The following is a 24,762-nucleotide window of genomic DNA, read 5'->3' on the forward strand; positions in this document are numbered from 1 at the left end:
ACCTTTGGTGGCTTGGTTGATACGGTTTCAACTGTTGTTGCCTCTTCTGTGGTTGTTTCAACTGGTTTGGCTGTTGTTCCCTTTGTGGTTTTTGATGGTGCACTAGTTGTTGTGGTAACAACAGATGGTTTGGAAGTCACAACTGTTGTTTCGGGGCTTGCTGTTGAAATCTCGGGCACTGAAGTGGTAGTTTCAACAATAGGTGTAGTGGCAGCTGTTGTTGGGCCAGTAGTTTCGACCTTTGGTGGCTTGGTTGATACGGTTTCAACTGTTGTTGCCTCTTCTGTGGTTGTTTCAACTGGTTTGGCTGTTGTTCCCTTTGTGGTTTTTGATGGTGCACTAGTTGTTGTGGTAACAACAGATGGTTTGGAAGTCACAACTGTTGTTTCGGGGCTTGCTGTTGAAATCTCGGGCACTGAAGTGGTAGTTTCAACAATAGGTGTAGTGGCAGCTGTTGTTGGGCCAGTAGTTTCGACCTTGTGGTGGTGGCTTGGTTGATACGGTTTCAACTGTTGTTGCCTCTTCTGTGGTTGTTTCAACTGGTTTGGCTGTTGTTCCCTTTGTGGTTTTTGATGGTGCACTAGTTGTTGTGGTAACAACAGATGGTTTGGAAGTCACAACTGTTGTTTCGGGGCTTGCTGTTGAAATCTCGGGCACTGAAGTGGTAGTTTCAACAATAGGTGTAGTGGCAGCTGTTGTTGGGCCAGTAGTTTCGACCTTTGGTGGCTTGGTTGATACGGTTTCAACTGTTGTTGCCTCTTCTGTGGTTGTTTCAACTGGTTTGGCTGTTGTTCCCTTTGTGGTTTTTGATGGTGCACTAGTTGTTGTGGTAACAACAGATGGTTTGGAAGTCACAACTGTTGTTTCGGGGCTTGCTGTTGAAATCTCGGGCACTGAAGTGGTAGTTTCAACAGTAGGTGTAGTGGCAGCTGTTGTTGGGCCAGTAGTTTCGACCTTTGGTGGCTTGGTTGATACGGTTTCAACTGTTGTTGCCTCTTCTGTGGTTGTTTCAACTGGTTTGGCTGTTGTTCCCTTTGTGGTTTTTGATGGTGCACTAGTTGTTGTGGTAACAACAGATGGTTTGGAAGTCACAACTGTTGTTTCGGGGCTTGCTGTTGAAATCTCGGGCACTGAAGTGGTAGTTTCAACAATAGGTGTAGTGGCAGCTGTTGTTGGGCCAGTAGTTTCGACCTTTGGTGGCTTGGTTGATACGGTTTCAACTGTTGTTGCCTCTTCTGTGGTTGTTTCAACTGGTTTGGCTGTTGTTCCCTTTGTGGTTTTTGATGGTGCACTAGTTGTTGTGGTAACAACAGATGGTTTGGAAGTCACAACTGTTGTTTCGGGGCTTGCTGTTGAAATCTCGGGCACTGAAGTGGTAGTTTCAACAATAGGTGTAGTGGCAGCTGTTGTTGGGCCAGTAGTTTCGACCTTTGGTGGCTGGGTTGATACGGTTTCAACTGTTGTTGCCTCTTCTGTGGTTGTTTCAACTGGTTTGGCTGTTGTTCCCTTTGTGGTTTTTGATGGTGCACTAGTTGTTGTGGTAACAACAGATGGTTTGGAAGTCACAACTGTTGTTTCGGGGCTTGCTGTTGAAATCTCGGGCACTGAAGTGGTAGTTTCAACAATAGGTGTAGTGGCAGCTGTTGTTGGGCCAGTAGTTTCGACCTTTGGTGGCTGGGTTGATACGGTTTCAACTGTTGTTGCCTCTTCTGTGGTTGTTTCAACTGGTTTGGCTGTTGTTCCCTTTGTGGTTTTTGATGGTGCACTAGTTGTTGTGGTAACAACAGATGGTTTGGAAGTCACAACTGTTGTTTCGGGGCTTGCTGTTGAAATCTCGGGCACTGAAGTGGTAGTTTCAACAATAGGTGTAGTGGCAGCTGTTGTTGGGCCAGTAGTTTCGACCTTTGGTGGCTGGGTTGATACGGTTTCAACTGTTGTTGCCTCTTCTGTGGTTGTTTCAACTGGTTTGGCTGTTGTTCCCTTTGTGGTTTTTGATGGTGCACTAGTTGTTGTGGTAACAACAGATGGTTTGGAAGTCACAACTGTTGTTTCGGGGCTTGCTGTTGAAATCTCGGGCACTGAAGTGGTAGTTTCAACAATAGGTGTAGTGGCAGCTGTTGTTGGGCCAGTAGTTTCGACCTTTGGTGGCTTGGTTGATACGGTTTCAACTGTTGTTGCCTCTTCTGTGGTTGTTTCAACTGGTTTGGCTGTTGTTCCCTTTGTGGTTTTTGATGGTGCACTAGTTGTTGTGGTAACAACAGATGGTTTGGAAGTCACAACTGTTGTTTCGGGGCTTGCTGTTGAAATCTCGGGCACTGAAGTGGTAGTTTCAACAATAGGTGTAGTGGCAGCTGTTGTTGGGCCAGTAGTTTCGACCTTTGGTGGCTGGGTTGATACGGTTTCAACTGTTGTTGCCTCTTCTGTGGTTGTTTCAACTGGTTTGGCTGTTGTTCCCTTTGTGGTTTTTGATGGTGCACTAGTTGTTGTGGTAACAACAGATGGTTTGGAAGTCACAACTGTTGTTTCGGGGCTTGCTGTTGAAATCTCGGGCACTGAAGTGGTAGTTTCAACAATAGGTGTAGTGGCAGCTGTTGTTGGGCCAGTAGTTTCGACCTTTGGTGGCTTGGTTGATACGGTTTCAACTGTTGTTGCCTCTTCTGTGGTTGTTTCAACTGGTTTGGCTGTTGTTCCCTTTGTGGTTTTTGATGGTGCACTAGTTGTTGTGGTAACAACAGATGGTTTGGAAGTCACAACTGTTGTTTCGGGGCTTGCTGTTGAAATCTCGGGCACTGAAGTGGTAGTTTCAACAATAGGTGTAGTGGCAGCTGTTGTTGGGCCAGTAGTTTCGACCTTTGGTGGCTGGGTTGATACGGTTTCAACTGTTGTTGCCTCTTCTGTGGTTGTTTCAACTGGTTTGGCTGTTGTTCCCTTTGTGGTTTTTGATGGTGCACTAGTTGTTGTGGTAACAACAGATGGTTTGGAAGTCACAACTGTTGTTTCGGGGCTTGCTGTTGAAATCTCGGGCACTGAAGTGGTAGTTTCAACAATAGGTGTAGTGGCAGCTGTTGTTGGGCCAGTAGTTTCGACCTTTGGTGGCTTGGTTGATACGGTTTCAACTGTTGTTGCCTCTTCTGTGGTTGTTTCAACTGGTTTGGCTGTTGTTCCCTTTGTGGTTTTTGATGGTGCACTAGTTGTTGTGGTAACAACAGATGGTTTGGAAGTCACAACTGTTGTTTCGGGGCTTGCTGTTGAAATCTCGGGCACTGAAGTGGTAGTTTCAACAATAGGTGTAGTGGCAGCTGTTGTTGGGCCAGTAGTTTCGACCTTTGGTGGCTTGGTTGATACGGTTTCAACTGTTGTTGCCTCTTCTGTGGTTGTTTCAACTGGTTTGGCTGTTGTTCCCTTTGTGGTTTTTGATGGTGCACTAGTTGTTGTGGTAACAACAGATGGTTTGGAAGTCACAACTGTTGTTTCGGGGCTTGCTGTTGAAATCTCGGGCACTGAAGTGGTAGTTTCAACAATAGGTGTAGTGGCAGCTGTTGTTGGGCCAGTAGTTTCGACCTTTGGTGGCTTGGTTGATACGGTTTCAACTGTTGTTGCCTCTTCTGTGGTTGTTTCAACTGGTTTGGCTGTTGTTCCCTTTGTGGTTTTTGATGGTGCACTAGTTGTTGTGGTAACAACAGATGGTTTGGAAGTCACAACTGTTGTTTCGGGGCTTGCTGTTGAAATCTCGGGCACTGAAGTGGTAGTTTCAACAATAGGTGTAGTGGCAGCTGTTGTTGGGCCAGTAGTTTCGACCTTTGGTGGCTTGGTTGATACGGTTTCAACTGTTGTTGCCTCTTCTGTGGTTGTTTCAACTGGTTTGGCTGTTGTTCCCTTTGTGGTTTTTGATGGTGCACTAGTTGTTGTGGTAACAACAGATGGTTTGGAAGTCACAACTGTTGTTTCGGGGCTTGCTGTTGAAATCTCGGGCACTGAAGTGGTAGTTTCAACAATAGGTGTAGTGGCAGCTGTTGTTGGGCCAGTAGTTTCGACCTTTGGTGGCTGGGTTGATACGGTTTCAACTGTTGTTGCCTCTTCTGTGGTTGTTTCAACTGGTTTGGCTGTTGTTCCCTTTGTGGTTTTTGATGGTGCACTAGTTGTTGTGGTAACAACAGATGGTTTGGAAGTCACAACTGTTGTTTCGGGGCTTGCTGTTGAAATCTCGGGCACTGAAGTGGTAGTTTCAACAATAGGTGTAGTGGCAGCTGTTGTTGGGCCAGTAGTTTCGACCTTTGGTGGCTTGGTTGATACGGTTTCAACTGTTGTTGCCTCTTCTGTGGTTGTTTCAACTGGTTTGGCTGTTGTTCCCTTTGTGGTTTTTGATGGTGCACTAGTTGTTGTGGTAACAACAGATGGTTTGGAAGTCACAACTGTTGTTTCGGGGCTTGCTGTTGAAATCTCGGGCACTGAAGTGGTAGTTTCAACAATAGGTGTAGTGGCAGCTGTTGTTGGGCCAGTAGTTTCGACCTTTGGTGGCTGGGTTGATACGGTTTCAACTGTTGTTGCCTCTTCTGTGGTTGTTTCAACTGGTTTGGCTGTTGTTCCCTTTGTGGTTTTTGATGGTGCACTAGTTGTTGTGGTAACAACAGATGGTTTGGAAGTCACAACTGTTGTTTCGGGGCTTGCTGTTGAAATCTCGGGCACTGAAGTGGTAGTTTCAACAATAGGTGTAGTGGCAGCTGTTGTTGGGCCAGTAGTTTCGACCTTTGGTGGCTTGGTTGATACGGTTTCAACTGTTGTTGCCTCTTCTGTGGTTGTTTCAACTGGTTTGGCTGTTGTTCCCTTTGTGGTTTTTGATGGTGCACTAGTTGTTGTGGTAACAACAGATGGTTTGGAAGTCACAACTGTTGTTTCGGGGCTTGCTGTTGAAATCTCGGGCACTGAAGTGGTAGTTTCAACAATAGGTGTAGTGGCAGCTGTTGTTGGGCCAGTAGTTTCGACCTTTGGTGGCTGGGTTGATACGGTTTCAACTGTTGTTGCCTCTTCTGTGGTTGTTTCAACTGGTTTGGCTGTTGTTCCCTTTGTGGTTTTTGATGGTGCACTAGTTGTTGTGGTAACAACAGATGGTTTGGAAGTCACAACTGTTGTTTCGGGGCTTGCTGTTGAAATCTCGGGCACTGAAGTGGTAGTTTCAACAATAGGTGTAGTGGCAGCTGTTGTTGGGCCAGTAGTTTCGACCTTTGGTGGCTGGGTTGATACGGTTTCAACTGTTGTTGCCTCTTCTGTGGTTGTTTCAACTGGTTTGGCTGTTGTTCCCTTTGTGGTTTTTGATGGTGCACTAGTTGTTGTGGTAACAACAGATGGTTTGGAAGTCACAACTGTTGTTTCGGGGCTTGCTGTTGAAATCTCGGGCACTGAAGTGGTAGTTTCAACAATAGGTGTAGTGGCAGCTGTTGTTGGGCCAGTAGTTTCGACCTTTGGTGGCTTGGTTGATACGGTTTCAACTGTTGTTGCCTCTTCTGTGGTTGTTTCAACTGGTTTGGCTGTTGTTCCCTTTGTGGTTTTTGATGGTGCACTAGTTGTTGTGGTAACAACAGATGGTTTGGAAGTCACAACTGTTGTTTCGGGGCTTGCTGTTGAAATCTCGGGCACTGAAGTGGTAGTTTCAACAATAGGTGTAGTGGCAGCTGTTGTTGGGCCAGTAGTTTCGACCTTTGGTGGCTGGGTTGATACGGTTTCAACTGTTGTTGCCTCTTCTGTGGTTGTTTCAACTGGTTTGGCTGTTGTTCCCTTTGTGGTTTTTGATGGTGCACTAGTTGTTGTGGTAACAACAGATGGTTTGGAAGTCACAACTGTTGTTTCGGGGCTTGCTGTTGAAATCTCGGGCACTGAAGTGGTAGTTTCAACAATAGGTGTAGTGGCAGCTGTTGTTGGGCCAGTAGTTTCGACCTTTGGTGGCTTGGTTGATACGGTTTCAACTGTTGTTGCCTCTTCTGTGGTTGTTTCAACTGGTTTGGCTGTTGTTCCCTTTGTGGTTTTTGATGGTGCACTAGTTGTTGTGGTAACAACAGATGGTTTGGAAGTCACAACTGTTGTTTCGGGGCTTGCTGTTGAAATCTCGGGCACTGAAGTGGTAGTTTCAACAATAGGTGTAGTGGCAGCTGTTGTTGGGCCAGTAGTTTCGACCTTTGGTGGCTTGGTTGATACGGTTTCAACTGTTGTTGCCTCTTCTGTGGTTGTTTCAACTGGTTTGGCTGTTGTTCCCTTTGTGGTTTTTGATGGTGCACTAGTTGTTGTGGTAACAACAGATGGTTTGGAAGTCACAACTGTTGTTTCGGGGCTTGCTGTTGAAATCTCGGGCACTGAAGTGGTAGTTTCAACAATAGGTGTAGTGGCAGCTGTTGTTGGGCCAGTAGTTTCGACCTTTGGTGGCTGGGTTGATACGGTTTCAACTGTTGTTGCCTCTTCTGTGGTTGTTTCAACTGGTTTGGCTGTTGTTCCCTTTGTGGTTTTTGATGGTGCACTAGTTGTTGTGGTAACAACAGATGGTTTGGAAGTCACAACTGTTGTTTCGGGGCTTGCTGTTGAAATCTCGGGCACTGAAGTGGTAGTTTCAACAATAGGTGTAGTGGCAGCTGTTGTTGGGCCAGTAGTTTCGACCTTTGGTGGCTTGGTTGATACGGTTTCAACTGTTGTTGCCTCTTCTGTGGTTGTTTCAACTGGTTTGGCTGTTGTTCCCTTTGTGGTTTTTGATGGTGCACTAGTTGTTGTGGTAACAACAGATGGTTTGGAAGTCACAACTGTTGTTTCGGGGCTTGCTGTTGAAATCTCGGGCACTGAAGTGGTAGTTTCAACCATAGGTGTAGTGGCAGCTGTTGTTGGGCCAGTAGTTTCGACCTTTGGTGGCTGGGTTGATACGGTTTCAACTGTTGTTGCCTCTTCTGTGGTTGTTTCAACTGGTTTGGCTGTTGTTCCCTTTGTGGTTTTTGATGGTGCACTAGTTGTTGTGGTAACAACAGATGGTTTGGAAGTCACAACTGTTGTTTCGGGGCTTGCTGTTGAAATCTCGGGCACTGAAGTGGTAGTTTCAACAATAGGTGTAGTGGCAGCTGTTGTTGGGCCAGTAGTTTCGACCTTTGGTGGCTTGGTTGATACGGTTTCAACTGTTGTTGCCTCTTCTGTGGTTGTTTCAACTGGTTTGGCTGTTGTTCCCTTTGTGGTTTTTGATGGTGCACTAGTTGTTGTGATAACAACAGATGGTTTGGAAGTCACAACTGTTGTTTCGGGGCTTGCTGTTGAAATCTCGGGCACTGAAGTGGTAGTTTCAACAATAGGTGTAGTGGCAGCTGTTGTTGGGCCAGTAGTTTCGACTGTTGGTGGCTTGGTTGGTACGGTTTCAACTGTTGTTGCCTCTTCTGTCGTTGTTTCAACTGGTTTGGCTGTTGTTCCCTTTGTGGTTTTTGATGGTGCACTAGTTGTTGTGGTAACAACAGATGGTTTGGATGTTACAATGGTTGTTTCTGGGCTTGCTGTGGAGTGAGGTATTGAGGTCGTAGTTTTAACACCTGTGTTAAAAGCAAATGTGACATTTTGTGATCAAACCCTTAATTTGTAATAACTCAAACATATTCACATTATCACAAAGTTAGAAATTGGACACACTGTCCTCCTCAAATCGAAAAGTTCTAAAATGGTCTAACATCCAGGGCACAAAAGTTCAAAAGCTTCAAATGTTTTGTGTCATATTTACAACATCTTTCCTTCCCTGCCTGAGTACCTGCACCTCTGACCATAAATAGCGTTCTCCTAAAATGTGCTTTTTTATTACCAGGTGTGGAGAACGTGAAGATAGTGGTTGGCGTTAATGTTGTGAAGATCTCTGTAACTGTGCTGGTCTTGCCAACTGTGGTGACTGGGGAGGTAGTAGTTGTAGGACCAGGGGTTGTGGTGCTTAAGCATGGGTACATGTCCCTGGTTATGGTCCCATTGGCTCCACACTCAGCCGTGATGCAATGTCCAAGCCCATCCGTGGTGTTGTAAATAGTCACCCCGTATGGATAAATTTTACCATTAATGAAGCATGTGCAACCTGCAGAGTAAGAGCATAATTGTTTCAGTCTTTTGTCAGTAACAGATATACTGTATGTGTATGTAGATTGTATATGGAGATGGGTTTGAAATCAATGTTCTTCTTACTGTTCACATTGTAGCGGCATCTCATTCCAGACATTGTACAGGAGCTTTGAAATAGAAGGAAAATTGTGGCTGTAATATTGTTTTTGTGGTATTAAATTCAGAATTTGAGCATGGAGCGCACAAGGCAAATTAATGCTCCTCCCTCCCCTTGAAGAGTAATAATTCTAAGTGTTGCAATTTTTTCAGCAAAAGAGGATCATTGTTATGATGTTGATGTATTATGTTGTAAGTTGGTAGCATTTTACATTATGGTCCACAAATTACAGGGTAATAACTGTATGATTACATAAAAATTATCAGAATGTAACTCGCAATGTCTGATAATAACTAGTAATTATTTGTAATTATAATGTGTAATTTATCGGTTAAATGTCTAACTACAGAGGCTCTGTATAATTAGCAAAATTACCCTAGAATATTAGCATTATAGCAGTACAACATTAATGTAAGAATGTAAGAACATTGTGCAATCATTACTGAATAATTACTATGTAATACTTTGGAAACATTTGCTTACCGGTCCTTTCCTTCTCTCTTACATGGAATTTCTATATTCTAGTTCAGAAGACGGATGAGGTTGTTACAGTATTATTACCCAATACCTATTATGAAAGTACTAGATAACACCACTGGAATTTTACTGCCAAGTAAAGTCAGGCTTGTTACCTAATTATTACACATATTTTATTGCAGTTACTCTTCCTTGGTTCAATAGGGTCATGAGGTAGTGACCACATTATTACTCAATGCCTATTATGAGAGTGCTAGATAACACCATGGGAACTGTAGTGCAAAGTAAAGTCAGGCTTGATACTTCAATAATATTCTGGTGGCAGAGTTTTCCCTTGCCTTCACTCAGGGTCTAAAGTTGGTGATGTCAGGTAGGCTAGGCTTGGTTAGATAGGTTAGGTATGTCTTTCCAACATGCTATCTTTTCTTGTGCTTTGTTTTGTTTGTACAGATTATTGATTAGTTAGATTTAGGTAGGCTTGTCTTTGTAAAGCCCTTTGAGACAAGCTTTTGTGATGAATAAATAAACCTGACAGCAGGTTGTTTCAAGCCAGTACAGTTAGCCTCTCACTGATGGTATAATGTGGCTTCTGAACTGCTGAGCAGGTCATTTCAAACCAGCAGGGTCAGCTGTCCCATTAGTGTTTTGTTGTTGAAATTGAGAATGGGATGCCAGAACTTCCTGTTGAGGCTTCTGGTGTTGTCGTATGCCTAATTAAAATTAAAATATCTGTGATGATAACCCCAATGACAGACCCAACCCATCTCCCTCTCCTCTAACATCCAACCCAGGTTTATGTAGGTGCTTACCCAGAATAGCAAGGATAGTTACATTAGATCCTGGGCCATGAAAAATGTTTGACTTCATCTAAACAATATTATGCTGTGTGAGGCAGTAGCTGGTGTGGTCTACAGATTAGTCCTTTGTATGAGACCTACCAGATGTAACAGTTTTCTGATGGAACCTGGGCTTCGACGCTGTAATGGCTGCCTTGACTGTCATAGCAACCACACTGGTCCCTGGAAACACACTTCATGGTGTCTTCATCAAAGTAAGGTTGGGCAGGGGGGCACTGTGGATAGCAGCCTGTAACACCATCATAACATTATGAACAACCTCAGTAAGAATACAGGTGTAGTGACTTTCCAGTCAAATTTAGTCCTAGCAGCACCAGAGAGATTCAATACACTTGTTTTTTTTTCCATTTCCATTTCTTGTTTGAAGCAGCCTAAAACAACTAAATTAAAACTTTCATCTACATAACACCATTGTGCAAACACTATCTATGGTGTGGTTGAAACTGTGTCCTAGCCAGGACTCAATTATCCTTGCACTTCTCCCACAATTACTTAGAGTGATTCTTACTCCCCTACAGAGGGGCAATCAATCAGTTGACTTAAATAAGTAGCACACAGCTCACATTTGCTGTGAAAACACAGATTCCATTAGTTAAGACAATATAAATATGCCAAAAAATGTGGCTACTGTACCTTCCAGGGCTGTGATGAGGTTAGAACAGTTTCCTGATGGGTTCCTGCATGTCTTCATACATTGAGCTCCACAAGGCTTGTAGTGCCACTCACAGCCATCAGGAGAGTTGTAGTAGTCACAGAAAACAGCTGTGAGAGACAAAATAAGTACTTGTTACCCCTTGCTATGATTAGGGTACTCATTATGATACAATGGATTTGAATCCTGTGGTTAACAACATCAGTGGCACTCTGTGACCATGTTATTCTACTGAATCTCGTTCAGCTATGGGCAGAGCTACATGTATTAGTGGTGCTTTTTGACTGTATTCTAGCCATGTTCTGGCTTTGATCTCTCCTTTTGCATTCATCTGTAGCTCAGATTTGCCTGTTGTGATAGTGGCAAAACTCACGGCAAATCTTTGGGGTTCTCCATCTGACACAGGCTCCAGCTTCATTACAGGCTTTAGCATAGGCAGCCACAGCAGTGCAGAAACACTCACAGTCTCCACCGGTGTCACAAGCACATGAGTCTCTCACACATGAATCAAAGTATGGACCAGGGTCCACCTTAAACACACAACAATGTATTGTTTATTTGATTAATAAAAGACAAGAGCAAAAAAGAAGATACCGTTCAGATCACATAAACATAAGGCGATTTGTATGTTAACTCAAAACCTGAATGGAAACATAGTTACTGTTTGACTGACAAGTGATCTCTGTTTAGTGCAATGCAAAAACACCACAGCCATGCACCAAGGATGGAGACAAAATAAAAAAAACAAACAAGAATCTTGCGGATTACCACTTTAAAAACACTGACTGGGAAGGCAATTGTAATGGCGCTTTTCCACTGCATGGTACCAGCTCGACTCGACTCGACTCTACTCGCCTTTTTTGGTTTTCCACTGGCCAAGTACCAGGTACCAGGTACCATATTACGTAGTACCTGGTACTTTTTTTCGTAGCACCTCCGTCGAGGTTCCAAGCGAGCTGAGGCGATACCAAAAGGTGACGTGAAAACACTGCAGACCACTGATTGGTCAGAGAATCGTCATCGCGACACTGGACGTATATGCTAACGTTAGCTACCAGGCTAGCTAACCCTCTTGCGTCGCCTTGAGCAGCCAGAGAGCAGTCTGTTGTCTTGCTGCCTTCAGCCTCTTCTGAAATAAAATCTGTCTCCTTGCTGTGACTAACAGCCACATACCGAGAATCAAGAACACTATTGCTTCGATATCCTCCATTGTAGTTGTGTGTCGCGTTTCATGCAGCGTCGCAGCGTCGCTATGACAACCAGTTTGGGGGGTGGGGCACATTGAGGGGGTACTACCGGCAGTGGAAAACCAAAGTGGTACTACCAAAAGCGAGTTGAGTCGAGTCGAGTCGAGGCGAGGCGAGTTGAGCCGGTACTATGCAGTGGAAAAGCGGCATAAGAGTGTGTGCCTGTGTGCATGCATGTGTGTAAAATATTTATGTGTGTTTTTGTGTACTACTTTGTGAAAGTACTCCTGCTATCCACATGAGTATGTGTGATATTGCCATAGATACCTGTGAATGACAGGTCTGGAAGGTGACGCTGTTGATGATGCTGCACTGTTTCTGGGACCAGGCTGCCCGGTAGGGGTTGGAGGCACAGGGGTCACTGATCAACTGGGCATTGGGGCAGCTTGCTGAAGCCTTCCAGCTGTTACCAAAGCCTAGAACATCTACTACTGTCTCAAGGGAGCGTGTGGTGAAGTCATTCTTACTGTTGCCATCATAGTTTCCACACAGACCACAGACTTGCCCCTAAGGAGGAATAAACCAGATATAGAATTCACTGCTATATCAATTGGTCTATTGATTTGGTAATGCACTTGTTTATTCTCATCAAAATATATTTATTTATACTCACCAAACTCATGAAGTTTGATGAGTATTTATTTAAGTATTCAGACCAGATTTACCTGGTAGCGTGCACTGAGTTTGATGAAAAGGCTGGTCTTCTGGTCCCACATGAGCACGAGTCCCGGCTTGACCACCACCACGAGGTAGAGGCCCATCTTTCGTACCTGAGCAGGGAGGAGCTTGCTGCTGCCCTTTATCACCTGGAATCCCTCATCTTTGAGCTGGAACTCATTAGCCTGGGGGAATCGATTTAACATTAAATGTACATGTATTTTTAAGTATATTTCTGTACCAATCATGTAAAATGGATCAGATTTTAACAAGAAAAGGATGAAAACAAATTAAGAAATCCATTGTTTAGTGTGATTTTAAACTGGAGGGAGGTTATTTTTCACTTTTCCTACAATTTTATATTGTTACCTTGACCTAATTTATAAACATTTGTAGTAATTTATTCTCTAGTGCCACCTAAAATGATATATTCCATTTTGGCCACAAGAGACTTTTGTTCCTGCCAACAGTGGCCCCGCTGCACTCTTCACTTAGCCAACCACGAACCATGAGGCTCATCTCCTCAGCCAATAATTGAGACTTATTCTCCCCACTTGAAAGTGTTGCGCTTTTGAATGGTAGCTAACCTTTACATTTTGATAGATACCCACAAGTCTTTGTGGAGGCTACTGCCTTCAAGTCGACAGTCAGGAAACAAAAGGCGCTAGTACAATCAGTATCACAAATGGACCATATTCTAACTGGCCCATTTCAGAAGAGCTGTTATTTCTAAATATGACTTTGGTAAAATAGTACGACTTTCACTTTTTTCTGCGGACAAGTAATATCCAAGAGTATAAATCCATGAAAAACATTAGATTATCCATTTCAACAGGTTAAATAAAGTCTAAAGAGTGCTTGATGTCAATATTAGTTGATGATCTAATTGTGTCTACGGTGTAAGTGTGCTGTGTTTAGTTACCCCCAGGAAGATCTTGATGGTCTTAGAGCAGGTTGTTCCTGTGCTTCCACAGGGAATGTTCTCACTGACCACTCTGAAGCTTCCATTGCCCTGGCCATTGCCACAATAGTCCTGAGGAAGGACACACACACACACACACACACACACACACACACACACACACTTATTGGACACCATCCCTACCCATCCATCTGTCCATCTTTCTTTCTGTACATTATGGAGATTAATGGGACCATCGACCTTACCTGGAGGAGTGTGTATTCACACTGTCCACTGAAGTCAAACCTCTTATCATCAAATGTGATGTAGTGTCCATCGCCATAGATGCCACAAATCCCATCACACACATTGGTGGTACATGTGAATTTCCTACCACTGCAATAGCTGGGTAGACACAGACCATACACACACTTTCAAACAAAAAACATCTTTAACCCTTTAACTTTTTGCACTTTTTCATTTGCCTAAGAATAATTTCAAAATGTATTTAATGGAATGTTTTTGCTGCGATCTGATCAAAGTACTAGAATTAGCCAAAACTCTGCAATCTCTGCAAAATTAATATTAGTGTTTTTGTGTGCACGTCCATGTGGTTAGGCTGGTGTGTATGTGTGGTGTGAGGTACTGTACAAACCAGGTGTTGCAGTCCACAGTCAGCGTCTGTCCAGGCTGGTAGACCAATCCGTTGTGCAGACAAGGACAGTTGGACTCCTTGATACAGCCTCCCGTACCATCTGACACCAGGCCAGCAGGGCACATGCAGCCTGATGTACACCCTGTACTGATCTACAGCACACCAAAAGGGGAGGCGGAAGAGAGGGAATGAGCAAAACAGGGTCTGTGCATGTGTGTGTGTTAGGGTTAATCTTGTGTGATTGTGTGTGCTATGTTATATTTACACAAGCCATGTCCATAGTATTGCAACTCTTCTGACACTCTGCCCCAGTGGCACCAGGCTGAGCAGTGGAACAGTCAAAGTAAACCATAGGAGCAACACAGGATGGTGAGGCTGGATGAATAAATAACAGAGGAAGGTTGAGAAGCATGACAGAGAAGCATGAGAGCAGATTTTAAATACCACTACCTGTCAGCCTACATATTGTTCTACTACACGGCTTTATTGAATACACAATTCTGATTCGTCAAGGCAGGTGTGTTATTTCTGATTAACAGACCACTGTTTCTCATCTTATATCACTCCACAGTCAAGAAGTACATTCTGATGCTTCATATTAAGTTACGCCTTGTGCAAGAAATATATTAGTCCTTGGTTAAGCTACTGCAGAGTTTTCCAGTATTACTTATTGTCAAAGCACAACATTTTTGATTGCTGTTTAGAGGCTGAACAGCAATCTTACCAAATTTGTGTATGTTTCTATGGTTACAGTTCTGCTACAGTGTAGCCCATGGATGGTAGCTACAGATGTCTCTATGGTTGCAGTCCTGCTGAATTATTTTTTGGGGAAGCTTGTAAATTACTTCAGTTTGTAATAAAATCATTTTAAATCAATATTTAGTGTCAAATGATTATGGCTTAAGAGAGATAATTGACAGGGAGCCTCCTCTTTGTGTTGGGGTCTTGATTCACCCTTTGGGGGCTTATTTTGCAATCATGACCGGCTCGCTGTAAATTATACCTTACATACAAGAAAACAAATTTTGCAGTGTTAATAAGTTGGGATTTTTCCAGTGGAAAGTTGTTTGCCCACCCATAGAGCTGATGTGGCTCTTGGGTGGCTGTTCAAAACTATCTTAAGTGTTAGAACTGAGGCCAGTTATTATATATCTACACTCATCAGTTTTTATTTTTAGACTCTGAGTTAAATTAACAGTGACGATTTTGCTGTTGACGTTACACATTTGATCCAAAAATGGAACTGAACAGTCAATCAAAATCATTAATTAAATTGAACAGTTTATCACAATAGTAAATTGGAATTCATTGACAAATTGATTACAAACAGAGTGCATGAGTGAGTACGACAGCAACTTGAGGCTTATTTATATTTGGAAACCTACCTTGTAGTCTTGCCCTCCCTGTGCACCTGAGAACTCCTTGTTTGCAGATGCTATAAAAACATGTATGAGAGGATGTGAGGAACACAGTAAGCATCATCATCAAGTATCAGCCTGTACTGGGGTGGGGGGCGGGGGTAAGGCTCAGAAGGAGGGAGGCCGTAAAATGGTGGGCAGGCCGCCATCAAGTCTGACCAGACTTGATGGCTGTGATAAAATGTGATAAGATGCTATTTGATTACAATGTAAGTGCTGACCCCATAATGCCCCAATCTTGACGTCACTCTGTGCTTACCAAGTGGAGCCTTCATTGGTGATGGTCTGTCCGGCAGGAATGATTGTGTCCTTATCGTAGCAGGGACATCTGACACTGGCCACGCAGTGGCCCTCCTGATTCATGTAGGTTCCCTCGGCACAACCACAGCCATCCACAGTGGCGAAGCTGGTCTGGCAGGGGTAGTCGGCCTGGCTGAGGGAGCGACATGTACGGCCACAGCTGGTCATGTTGTAGCTGTACACAGTTTTTTCTGGACAGGATGCGACGTATTTGCCTGGTGGATGAGACAAGAATTGAGTTTGTCAAGTATGTGAGGGTATCTGTCAGATGAATCAGAAATTTGTTTTACATGCAAGTAAATTGCTTGTTGAGATATGTGTGCGGGTATGCGTGCATGTTTGATTTATCCTATTTCCTTAGTCATGGCCAAGCACATATACACTCATGTTCTCACACAAGTTTACCTGCTAGCATTATGTATTTTCTATAATCTTTCTGGCACACCTGGGCTAACATGGTTTCAATATCTACTAAACTGAAGCAGCTTGAATGAAATGCATGCGTGTATAATCCCCTATGCATGACGACCTAAATCAACCTGTCTGGAGGTTTTGTTGATATTAGACTGGATTTTGGTGTCTAGAGTTGTATCACAGTGTGCTTGGTGATGACAGTGTGTACTTCTCACCACAGATGGTCTGCCTCCAGCCGCTGATCTGGATCCCTGCAGCTGAACAGGCATAGACATAGGAGGAGACTGCTGCACACATGCAGTCCTCACTGTTCTTACAGTTACAGCTGTCATACATGCAGTTCTATGAGGAGACACAGTGAGGGAGGTGACATCAAAGAGGGTATTTTACTTGTGTATGTAAAAGCATGTGTGTTTGTGAGTACACTTGTTGTGTGCGCTTACATCTTTGTATGTGCTGGGGCTAATGACAGAGTGGCAGGGAGAGAACACTCCATTAGGATCTGTCAGTTTGGAGCACCAGTACTGGGCATAACGCTCTGAGACACAAACACATACAAACACAGTTGTTAGAAAACATGATATGGTATGTTATGGTATGGTATGGTATGGTATGGTGTGGTGTGATATATGGTATAGTATAGCGTGATATATGGTATGGTGTGGTGTGTAGTATGGTATGGTGTGATTTGGTATGGTATGGTATGATATGACAATAAGGTATTGCATTTTTCCTATATTTAACAAGTCATATTGTATCAGAGAAGGTGCAGTTTTACCATTGCTGACACCCTGGCTACAGGGCTGTCCAAAGTTTGCCTTGACGTCAGGGCAACTGGCCCTCGTTTTCCAGGTATTTGCGAATGCCACAGCAGTGCCCTCCACCAGCCCACTCATCACTTTGAAGTCATCAGTCATTATGCTGTTGAAGTTCCCACACAGACCTGTGGGGTGAGAGGGAGGCGCACATACACAGGGAAGATCAACAACCCGTGAAGTTTTAGAAACCAAACCACATTTACAACACTCATTTTAATCTGTATTTAAATAGCCCAGTCCTTTGTACAAGGTGCCGTACAGGACATAATTCAAGCTTTACCTTGTGCATACACACATTTTACCTCTCACATACATCTATGAGATGCTTACACATTCAAATGTAATGAAACAGTCTCACATATACTATTGAAAACTTCTCACATACACTATTGAAGCACTCATAAACACTACTGAAATGTGTTATGCTCATGTACACCCCTGAAATCCTCACATATATACTACTGAAACCTTCTTACATACACTATGGAAAACCTCTCGCATACAGTAATGAAACACTATCCTAAACCATTTCAAAAATGTGGAAGAAACATTTTCTAGACATTGAATCAAAATTGTGGAGGCATACCACAGGTGGTTCCCTGAAGTGCAGTGGTAGCTGTGATGAAGACCTGCATCACAGGAGACAGCTGGACCATCAGTTGTAGGCCCACCTTGGTGGTGATGACGATGTAGAAGGATGATGGTTGGAAGGCACTTAGCTCCGCTGCAACAGTTAGAAGATACTTAAAAACTCTACAATCACCCTATTAACATTATTGGAATTTCCTGGTTAATGCAAGCATTATTTTACTTACAAAGTAGTCAAACTACCTATATTCCAAAGGCATTTCCATCCTGTCTTACTAACAAGTAAGTTCTACAGTATGAAGAATTATATTCTGTAATTCCCATACACTCTCATATACAGTATGTTGCTATATAAAATAGTTTCTGAATAATTTTGTTTTTGGTTGAGGAAAGAAGTGTTATCTTTATAAGACCAGCTAGTATGTGGTATAGCAACTGATACTATGGTGCTATCAAGTCATAAGATGCAGCATTGGTCTACAAACCAGCAGTTTAGCATCCAGCAGGCTACATGCTGTGGGCTTTTAGCTCTAGATAGGCTATAGGCTATGTGCAATAACGGAGAGAATGGCAAAAAAAATTGCAACTGCTATTTCTTGAACATATTGTATGTGTACTTTGATGCCCTTATGATGTGAAATGGGGTTAGATGGGATACCAGAGAAATTTTGAAACTCACATGTGAACAGTGGAAGCTGAGAAATAATCTGGTTCACGTAGACTTGCCCTCCTGCCTGGACTTTGATAACCTATTGATTTGTGGAAAGACAACTTTTAGATTACAGCAAACCTGGGTCAAACAGTATTTGCAAATAATTCAAGGCTTTTGTTTTAACCTGCTTGGAGTACCAGATGGATGAGGCTTACCTCCTTTTAGCAGCAGATGCGGGGAAATGCTCCATTTTAGCCCTCTTACAACTCAGCGCAGCATTTGATGGGATACACCATATTATTTTAAACCACCTATCTATCAGGTAGAACCGTCTCTGTTCATCTTCCAGCGCCCACATCGCATGTGGAGTGCCCCAGAGTTCAATCCTAAACCCAATTCTCTTCTCGATATATGCTCCCTTTAGGTCACATATTGCGTAAACACATCTGTTTTCACTGTTATGTTGATCATACACAGTTGTACCTATTACACAAAATGAGCCTGACAGCTTAGTCTCTCTAAGTAACTGCTTAACTGACATCAAATGCTGGATGTCACAAAACTACCTACAGTTGAATGAAAACAAATCTGAAATAGTACTGATTGGCCCACCCAATGACATTAGTTCAATTCAAAATAATCTGGGTACTTTGGCTTCTTACGTCAACCCCTTTGCTAGAAACTTGGGTGTAATTTACCTTCGAAAAGCAAATAAAAAGAGTTGTTCAATCATGCTTCCACCAGCTCCAAACCATTGCAAAAATCAGGTCAGTCCTGTCCTTTAAGGACCTGGAGAAGGTTATTCTTGCATTTGTGTCCTCACACTTGGACTACTGTAACTTGCTCTATTCCTGTCTTAGTCAGAAGCATTCATGCCTCCAATTAGTTCAAAATGCTGCTGCTAGATTTTTAATGGCTGTAAAGAAATTAGGAGCACATTAGCCCTATTCTGGCTTTGTTACACTGACTGCCTGTAAACTTTAGAATCATTTTTAAAATTCTACTATTAACTTTTAAAACTTGCCTCGATCAAGCCCTGGAATACATCTCTGATCTGTTGACTCCTTATGACCCTGAGTGCAGCCTGAGAAATCTACTTCTACAAACTGTGTTTTTTGTAAGGCTTTTTATTGTTTTTAATGTTGCTTGAATTCCTTATTGTTATTGTTGTTTTTATTCATTGTCTTCTTGTTAGTTCTTATTTTACTATTTGCTCTCCTATTGTTTTATCACTGTATTTATATATTTATATATTGCCAAGCTCACTTTGTAACAATTCTTTTGAAAAGTGCTACATAAATAAATTCATTATTATTATTATTATTATTATTATTATTATTATTATTACTACACCAGCACAAGTCTGATAGCATCTGGTAAGTTGTCAATCACAAAAATCTGATACTCCAAACAGATTAAAATAAAAGATAAGAATTATTTGCAAGTAGTATTTGAGCTACATCTGTTCACCAGTGCAGTCACTAACACAGTAAAATGTGTATCTATGTATGTGTGTGTGTGTGTGTAGCTTACCAGAGACTTGCTGTACAAGGCCAGGGTGACAGCTCTGAGGCAGGTCTGACTGTCAGCCAGACCACACTTAACCAGGTCTCCCAGCACAGTGAATAGCGACCCTTGACATTGCTGCAACACACATCGGGACACAACTTTAGTGTCATGATGAATGAATGTTGTATGTGGAGCCCAGGAAAACTAGTCTTCCTATGATGTCAATTAACAGAGATCAAGACATTGTGGGAAATAAACACAAGCCACCATCTAAATGTTAGTCATTTTTGGCTGTGGCTGTTAAGATTGTCTGCGTGGCCAGTCACTTTGGAATGTAACCAGCCAAAATTTGGAGGTTCCTTCCTATTCTAAAATGGACTTTTGCTGGAAAAATAATCCAAATGGCTGGTGAATTTGTGAGTTGACCATCCAGCGTGGTTGGTTGACAAAAATGTCAGTTTCCTGCCCTGAGGTCAAGTCTTGGAGTAGCTGGACTTTGGGCTTGTGTAGCAGTGGTGTGCATGTGGTGCCATAGCAGAGGTGTGTATGTGGCATAACAACAGTGATGTGTATGTGGCATAATAACAGCCATATGTAGGTGTTATAATAGTAGTGGTGTGCATGTGGTATCATAGCGGTTAGGATTTGGTATAATAGCAGTGGTGTGGATGTGGTAGGCTACAATATCAGTGGTGTGGATGTGGTATAACAGCAGTGGTGTGGATGTGGTATAACAGCAGTGGTGTGGATGTGGTATAACAGCAGTGGTGTGGATGTGGTATACTACCTTGGCCAGTACGTAGGAGCAGTCTCCATGGAAGGTGTAGGCTTTACCATCAAAGGTGTTGATGTGGGCTCCTCCGTCCACAGAGCAGGTTCCTGGACAGTTCTCCTCCTTGCAATTCCACTGGCCACCCACACACACACTGTCGGTACACATACACTTGTTTGACAAACTGACAGGCAAAAACATAACTTCCTCAGAAGAAACAGAATAGAGAGACAGATTGTCTGCTCCCTAGTGGCTGGAAAGGCCCTAGTGAAAGTTTTTTTCAATGGGTCATACTTCTAAAACTGTATTAGGAACTGTTTTAATTTCCATTAATGCTCAACAACCTTAAGTATACATAGCAATTATTGTTGGAAATAAGTACTCATTTATTTTGCTGTAGTAGTAGCCTGTTAACCCCTATGCAGAATTACAGTTGACAGGCTGACCAGTGTCACCAGCCATCCTCTCTTGATGTGAAGATCCTGTAGCTCTATATGTAGAGGCCAATAAACAGCACTGAACTGAGATATTTTAGGGAGCTATGATAATGAGTGGGAAATAGGCCTACACATAAGCTAAAACATGGGGAAAAAAAGGGTGAAGGAAAGTTCCTCAGGCAAAACATTTCATATGAGAAATGTTTGCCGTCATTAGCAATTCTAGAAGTGAGGCTTGAGGACATGACGTCCAGAAGAGACAAGAATCCTGAAACTCTGAGTTAGTATATTACTTCATATTTTACTTATTATATTTTTTAGCAACAAGTAGCTAGTACGAGTCACTCTCTTGATCGGTAAGTCCCAAAAATTTTCCAAAACTTCCCTGCTTATGTGCCATTGCGGGACACAGCTATAAAGACTCTATGGCACATATTTGTAAAACTCAGCGGTAACAGCTTTGCGCCACCCAAACTTAACGCCACGGTATTTTGAGCTCATTCATATAAATTCTGCAGCCTTGTCTCCCAAAGCAGTGTCACGTTTCCATGGTAGGCTATTATTGGCAGCGGTCGCCCAGGTGAAGGCCAATGACAGTCAATATGTTAACGAGCAGCTAAAGTCAATAAATTTTTTCGACAAGAGTTTATGGTCTCAGCAGCTAATTTCACTTCTTCTTGTGTGTGTCCTTATGCCGATTTTCAAAATAATTGTGTCATTAATATATATATGTAACAGATATAAAACGGGGTTGTTTTCCTAGTTATTGACAGGTCACCTGTCCAGTGATTGACAGGTCACCGATTCTGGACAAATAGTAGGCAGCTCTGCGGCTCTGTGGACAACTCTCTGGCTGCACTGGCTCCAAAAAATAACAACATGGCGGCGATCGTAAACCCAATCTTTTCCCATAGGTTTCCTTGGCAATGGTATTATGACAATATTCCACTATGCAAAGCTGTCAAGAACTGCAAGTTGAAAATATTGATTCAGAATTGTTCAAAAATCAGTTTTTCATATGTTTTCGGACAGAATAATGCCTAATGACACAAATATGAAATATGATTGTGAAATGTTCTTAGTATTAAAATCTATTTTCCTAGTTTGAATTCAACAGCCTGGTTAGATTAGGTGGTATTTTTTGCACAACGGTGCCTTTATAAATAGCTTAAGAGACATGCAAATGATCTGCAGAGGCTGTTAGCACTATATACATATATATATATATATGTATATATATATACACACATATATATATATATATATATAAAACATTTATATTGTGATATATATTGACTTTATATATCGACTAAAATTTGCATGATTTGACAATTTTTTGCCATATCGTCCAACCCTACCACGACGGTAACCCTGACAGTAAGTTTTATGAATACACCCTTAGCAGAGATTCTGGCTTCTAATCCCGAGTGAGTCAATTTAGCGCCAAACTGGTCGCAGGTTATCACAAATTATGTGCTTGTTTACTAATATGTACATATTAGCACTTAACCCCTAAATTAATTGTTGGATATGTGTGATCATTAACAGCCCCAATTTTGGGATAATTATATTTTTCTATTTTTCTATTTTTCTATATTTTACTCACCATCTGAAATTTGATTAAATAAATAACTGAGTGAACAAGTTACCCAAGTCAAATAAACTAAAAGACTTTTGAAAGCACTTCAAAAAACAGCATATACAGTAGTATATCTAGAGCAGTTGTAATGAGTTACTACTTTACACCTCTGATATAGGCCCATCATGTTGTCATCTTACCAGGATCTACAGTTGGTGGAGTAGGATTCCCCAGAGCTGTACACTTTGCCATTGTGCAGACAGGGACACTGTTTCACTGGAACACAGCCACTGTTGCTGATGTCATTAAAGACAGTTCCTGAGGAGCAGAGGAAAGATGGGACCTGAGATCATAATAACAGTAATGGAAAACCTCCAGATCTGTGATGGATAAATCTACTTTATTTCTGATATGTTGTAGGAAGCAAGATTACATTTCTGTCTTTGCCTGTTCTTCAAAAGTTAAGTCACTACAAAACTGAGCCTGGTTTCCTGAAAATTCCTGAAATGAGCATGATGTCTTACAATGCAAGTATGTGCTCTATGCAAACATGGGAGACATACAGTATGTTTCCCCAGCATGAAAGGATTAGGAGACACGACTAGAAAGAGTAGTTTGACATTGAAATAGCGTAGTGGAAAATAAAGGTGTGGAGGGAGGGGTTGGGTTATTTGCCTTTAACTCTGACTACCCAGTTTCAATTCCCGACTCTTGCCAAGAAGTTGTGTACTGTGTGGAGCTAAGATTTTTAGCTAAAGCTTTTCTTATTGAACCATGACCAAAACCCTACCCTAACCTTAAACAAATTGTTTAAGTTGCCTAAGTTTTAGTTGCCGAAACCTAACCTTAACCAAAGTTGTTTTAGTTGCTTAACCTTAACCCTCCCTACAACCACAGTAGTTTTACTTGCCTAAACTGTTATCTAGCCTTTTTATATGACAAACAAATGAAATGGTGTGTCTAATTTGTGCTATTGATCAGACATCACCATTGATTCATGTGTACATAACTTATTCTAATATGTTTTGTGTCTGTGTATATATGAATTGAGTGTATGTGCATGCTTGCATATAGCTGCATTGTAAGTGGAATTTGCATGTTTGTGTATGTATTTGTGTGTATATGTGTGTATACCAGCAGGGCAGCTGCATCCATCGAGGCAGTGGCTGTCACAGGTCTGGCTGGCCTGAGGGTTGGAGCAGGTATCAGGACATGAGCTGCCACACTCAAAGAACTCCATGTTGTAGGGACATTTCTTGGCTGCAGAGACAAATGTTTTAATTCTCAGTAGTGCCACACAAGAATCTAATAGCACTACAAAATCTGCAGCAAAGTATACAGCAACTGTATGTACTATAGTACTAGAAATTCAAAACTGCATCAAAATAAAACACAATTTCTTAGGTGTTAACACCTAAGAAAACACCTAACCCTTACAGCAGAGAGATGAACTCCTCCATTGTGTGGGCTTGCCCCCAGCATGAACACACTGTCTGGAGAACTCAGAGATGGTTTTGCAGAGGCAGAAGTCGGTGGTGTCTTCACAGTTGCACTGATCAGCCATGCAGGCTTTACTGAAGGATTCCACATCCAGACGGTCTGTGCAATCACTGAATGGAGCACTTGAGAAAATCTGGTCACAGAATTGCTGGGGGAAAAAAATCACTCTGTCAGTCAAAACAAACAACTTCAAACAAAAATTATATTTGAGATAGTGTAGTGCAACCTTATCCTTCAGTTCACACAGAATGACCTCACAATAATATGTTGAATCTAAATGTTTTGGTAATAACATGTGAAAGCACTACCTTATTTCCGCAGCTCTTGCTCTGGCTGAGCTGAGGTTCCTCACAGTCCTCTGTCGGCCCATCCACCTTATAGGTCTCAGCATAGTCTTCCACAGACACTGGTGCACCTGCAACAACACAGGACACACCTCACTGTCATCTCAACAGTTATTTCTAAACTTTTTCTAGAGAGCAAAATAGAAGAGGCCACTAGCAGTCATGTACTCCCATATACTCTTACACTGATAGACATCATCAGTTTGTGTTGTTCAATGCATTCCAACAGATTTTGTGATCAAGGGTTGTAATTTACTTTCACTAATCTTACCTCGTCTAATTCTACTTCAGTTAGTGATGTCCTACATTTCTCAGAATGACTTTAACAAAAAAAAAAACATGGAGGGGTCCTGAACTTGTTGCTTTGCTTTCAATCAAAGGGGGGCACATGGGCATATAAATACAGGTAGCAAGCCAACTATTTTGTGAACATTGGCATGAGTCTATGATAACAACATTGCCCCTTCCTCTAAATGCATCATGTCTTATGGCTGCATAGCATTCTGCTCTATTGAGCCTACTGTAGGTGGAGAAATTGGTATCTCTGCCTCTTCTATGATGGATTTCTCCCTGTATGATTGTTGAACAACACTGCAAAATCATAAAATCGTAATTGCTCTTTGATTCTGAAGGGCTGACACCAAAACCACTCACATTTTAGATAACTGAATTTTTTTTTTGCTGTCACACATTGCTAGGTGTACTAGAAGTATGTCGATGTGAGATCACATTGCCTTCCTTTGGCCAGTAATCCATGTAAATAAGAAAAATAC

General features: G+C 42.2%; 1 protein-coding gene across 1 annotated transcript in view; it reads right to left on the minus strand.

Annotated features, from left to right (window-relative positions):
- Positions 1-429: 429 nt before the first annotated feature.
- The window catches only part of LOC139658432 (mucin-2-like), a 30,920-nt gene continuing 6,587 nt past the window's right edge, over positions 430-24,762 (minus strand). Inside the window, exons 5-29 of the mRNA XM_071536564.1 lie at positions 23,954-24,060; positions 23,583-23,793; positions 23,280-23,405; positions 22,346-22,463; positions 20,145-20,283; positions 19,382-19,492; positions 17,876-17,945; positions 17,195-17,332; positions 16,569-16,733; positions 16,234-16,328; positions 16,006-16,132; positions 15,336-15,591; positions 15,058-15,093; positions 13,924-14,041; positions 13,659-13,810; positions 13,270-13,408; positions 13,025-13,135; positions 12,111-12,287; positions 11,713-11,952; positions 10,572-10,728; positions 10,180-10,308; positions 9,628-9,775; positions 8,179-8,222; positions 7,869-8,071; positions 430-5,733 (exon numbers count right to left, since the gene is read on the minus strand). Coding sequence (XP_071392665.1) covers positions 430-5,733; positions 7,869-8,071; positions 8,179-8,222; positions 9,628-9,775; positions 10,180-10,308; positions 10,572-10,728; positions 11,713-11,952; positions 12,111-12,287; positions 13,025-13,135; positions 13,270-13,408; positions 13,659-13,810; positions 13,924-14,041; positions 15,058-15,093; positions 15,336-15,591; positions 16,006-16,132; positions 16,234-16,328; positions 16,569-16,733; positions 17,195-17,332; positions 17,876-17,945; positions 19,382-19,492; positions 20,145-20,283; positions 22,346-22,463; positions 23,280-23,405; positions 23,583-23,793; positions 23,954-24,060 — 8,621 coding nt within the window. The remainder of the gene's footprint in view (positions 5,734-7,868; positions 8,072-8,178; positions 8,223-9,627; positions 9,776-10,179; positions 10,309-10,571; positions 10,729-11,712; positions 11,953-12,110; positions 12,288-13,024; positions 13,136-13,269; positions 13,409-13,658; positions 13,811-13,923; positions 14,042-15,057; positions 15,094-15,335; positions 15,592-16,005; positions 16,133-16,233; positions 16,329-16,568; positions 16,734-17,194; positions 17,333-17,875; positions 17,946-19,381; positions 19,493-20,144; positions 20,284-22,345; positions 22,464-23,279; positions 23,406-23,582; positions 23,794-23,953; positions 24,061-24,762) is intronic.

This window comes from Centroberyx affinis, unplaced genomic scaffold (genome assembly GCF_046629955.1).
Source record: "Centroberyx affinis isolate AG114_WGS23_722 - 3 ecotype Tasmania unplaced genomic scaffold, CSIRO-AGI_Caff_v1 ptg002901l_1, whole genome shotgun sequence".
NCBI lineage: Eukaryota > Metazoa > Chordata > Actinopteri > Beryciformes > Berycidae > Centroberyx > Centroberyx affinis.